The sequence below is a fragment of the Hipposideros armiger genome, unplaced genomic scaffold (genome assembly GCF_001890085.2).
Source record: "Hipposideros armiger isolate ML-2016 unplaced genomic scaffold, ASM189008v1 scaffold_1053, whole genome shotgun sequence".
In the NCBI taxonomy this organism is placed as follows: Eukaryota; Metazoa; Chordata; class Mammalia; order Chiroptera; family Hipposideridae; genus Hipposideros; species Hipposideros armiger.
This window is the reverse complement of record NW_017732403.1, coordinates 250,392-253,370: the sequence shown is the minus strand read 5'-3', so window position 1 is coordinate 253,370 and position 2,979 is coordinate 250,392. Positions and strand designations below refer to the sequence as shown.

At 34.2% G+C, this 2,979-nt stretch overlaps 1 protein-coding gene across 1 annotated transcript in view; it reads right to left on the bottom strand.

Moving 5' to 3' along the window:
• Positions 1 to 1,576, bottom strand: part of CYP7A1 (cytochrome P450 family 7 subfamily A member 1) — a 12,450-nt gene extending 10,874 nt beyond the window's left edge. Inside the window, exon 1 of the mRNA XM_019631901.1 lies at positions 1,436 to 1,576. Coding sequence (XP_019487446.1) covers positions 1,436 to 1,515 — 80 coding nt within the window. The 5' untranslated portion in view covers positions 1,516 to 1,576. The remainder of the gene's footprint in view (positions 1 to 1,435) is intronic.
• Between the last annotated feature and the right edge of the window lie 1,403 nt (positions 1,577 to 2,979).

The following is a 2,979-nucleotide window of genomic DNA, read 5'->3' as shown; positions in this document are numbered from 1 at the left end:
TATATATACGTATATATATATATGTGTGTGTGTATATATATATATATATATAGAGAGAGAGAGAGAGAGAGAGAGAGCGAGAGAGAGAGAGAGAGAGAGAGAGAGAGCCTGGTTAGTATTTATCTCAATTTTCCTAGCCTAATCTATTCTTTTTACTTCTTCCCTTACTTTTCTTCTTCTACACAACTAAAGCCCAAGAAATACACACACAGTTTTCTTTAGTGGGCCGAGGAAAAGCAGTGGCTTGAATTATCATACTCATTTTTTCTTGTTACATATGGTTTATGCCTTCCTTCTGAGGATGTCACTTCTCGCTACTGTCATATGTCCACAAATGGCATCTACCACACCCTTAATATGCTGCTTCTAATATGATGAGTAGGACTTCAGATGCTTGTTATGCTTGTCAAAATTATGAACAGGCTGCAAGAAAATACCTAAAAGGTTTTCTAAGTCAAGTGCTTAAAGCATCGTGCATGGATTTTTATGGCATCTCAATAGGGTAGTGCTTGGAGTAGCAGGTGTTAAGTAAATGCTAGCAGAGTTGAAAAGCCTTTTGCTTGCTGTTTTACTCTCTTCTGTTTCATATTGTAAAGTTTTATTTTCTCCCTCCTACTTTCTCTCTCTACACACACACTCACATTTACACACACACACACACATTCACTCACACACACACTCACACACATTCACTCACNCAACTTGGGCCAGTGAAGCAACGTCCTCCACAACTAGACTGAAGAACAAAACGACAGCAACTTGTCTGTTCCCCTTCCCCTAATTCCCCAGCGCTGTTCCCATCCCCCAATTCCCCCCAAAAAAAAATTCTTTAAGAAAAAATAAATAAATGACACATACAAATAAAAGTGATGTCACATACACTTAGGTTTCCCAATTACTAGGATTGAATATCATTAATGAGAAAGAAAAGTAATAGAATGACCAATGCAGGCTCCGTGCTGTGGTCTAAACTTAGGCTGAGCCTATACAATGCATAAGAACTAGCTGAAAAGAAAATATTTATTTACTCAGGGCATCTATTTAATCCACATGATGGAAAGAAACTTTTCATTATAGGTCCTATTTACCATTTATATCCTTACTAACCCAGACTTCCTCTTTCTATACCTACATAAATATACACAGAGATCTCATAAAATTTCTGTCAGTTATGTTAAAAAGTTTGTACACTTTTGCATTACCATTGGTATACCAATTCTACAAAGAAAACAGTGTCATTATACTTTTTGCTAGATATAATTAAAAAGATACCACTTTGAAATCTGAATTTTAAATTTTTTAATTGAGGAAAAATTAAAGAAGAAAATGCTCGTGTATGTAAGTATAGAAACCCAAATTTATTGTATAACAATGAAGGTAAAAGAACATTAACTGAATGAACTTAGATATAATTTAAAGATAAAACTCTTCTTACCTTCTCCTCACTCCAAGAATAAGCCATAAACAACAGCACACTGATATGACAATGCCCCAGATCAAAGATATGGTCATCATTTTGCAAATCTAGTGCAAAACTTTTGAAGAGGGGAATCTGATTAGAAAGGAAAAGATGTCACTGAACAGAAACTGCAGCTAGACTTTTTATATATGGTAAGATCTTGCACTTGAGTGACCAAAGCAAACAATTAACTATTTGTTCATCCTATTAGAGAAAGAAAACCGGCCTTGAACTAAGTCCACAGGTATCAGAAGAGGTTCCAAAACAATCAGAGACCTGCAATACTTGATAAGTTGAAGGTCTGTCAAACTTATGTTGACTTAACATTCAGACTTGGGAATGACAGCTAGTATTACAAGTTTAGTATGGTTATAAAAGGAACAAATAAACCTGTTTAGGATAAACATATCAAATAGAGATGTAAAATATAATAATTTAAAGAAAAATAAGCATAAGTTATCATCAAGCTTATGATTTGACCTTGTTACCTTTTTAAGAAGAAATCAACTTACATGGTTTATGAGAGAGACAATGGTCAAGTTCACAGGAAAGAGAACTGGGTGAAATGTTTCTGGGCTTCATGTTTCAGTGCTTTTACAAAATCATAGATATTTTACTATATATAGTAACATATTACTTACCTAACATCCTCAAGAAGTATCCCACATAAATGCATCTTCCAACTAAACAGTTATATGCAAGCATCAAAACTTTATCAACTATTATTTCTAATTGAAAATATGTTCATTAATTTTTCTAATTTGTAAAGTAATACAATTTCATTTCAAATAACTTACAATTAACTAAAATATATCTCAGTAGAAAGTGAAAGTCAACTCACAATTTACCTTCCCTTCTACTCCCCACCCAAAGGTAACCACTGTTAATTGTTTGGTATACGTATATCTTTCCAAACTTTATTTCCATGTACACATATATATTAATTGAGCACTTATTCTGTGCCAAGAACTCTTCAAAGGTATTCTGGTTGCAGACATTAATAAGATGGACAGATTCTCTACTGTATGGGTGCTCTATTTCAGTAGAGAGACAGATAACAAAATATAAAGTATTATGGAAAAAATAAAATAAGGTATAGAGAGCTTTTGGGAGATGAGAGCAACTTTAGGCATGGTGATCAGAAAAGGGCTCTCTGAGGAGGTGATGATCAAGATCTGAATTATAAGAAGAGATGAACCAAGTGAAAAATCAGAAGGAAAATAATTTCAGTAAAAAGGAGCAGCAAATGCAAAGGTCCTGAGTCAAGGATGAATTTGGTATATCTAAGAATCAGGAAGAAGTTAAAGATAGATCAGAGCAGGATGAATGAGGGGAAACTTTGTTAAGATACAAAGACAAAAGGTAGTCAAGAGCTAATTCATATATAGGCACGCAGTGGAGTAGGAAGAGGCAGATTTTGGAGGCCAACAGGTCAAAATACTATTTTTGGACATTTGAAATTTGAGAGGCCTATTTGATATCCAAGGATCAATGCCAAATCGACCGTTGGGTTTAAGAGT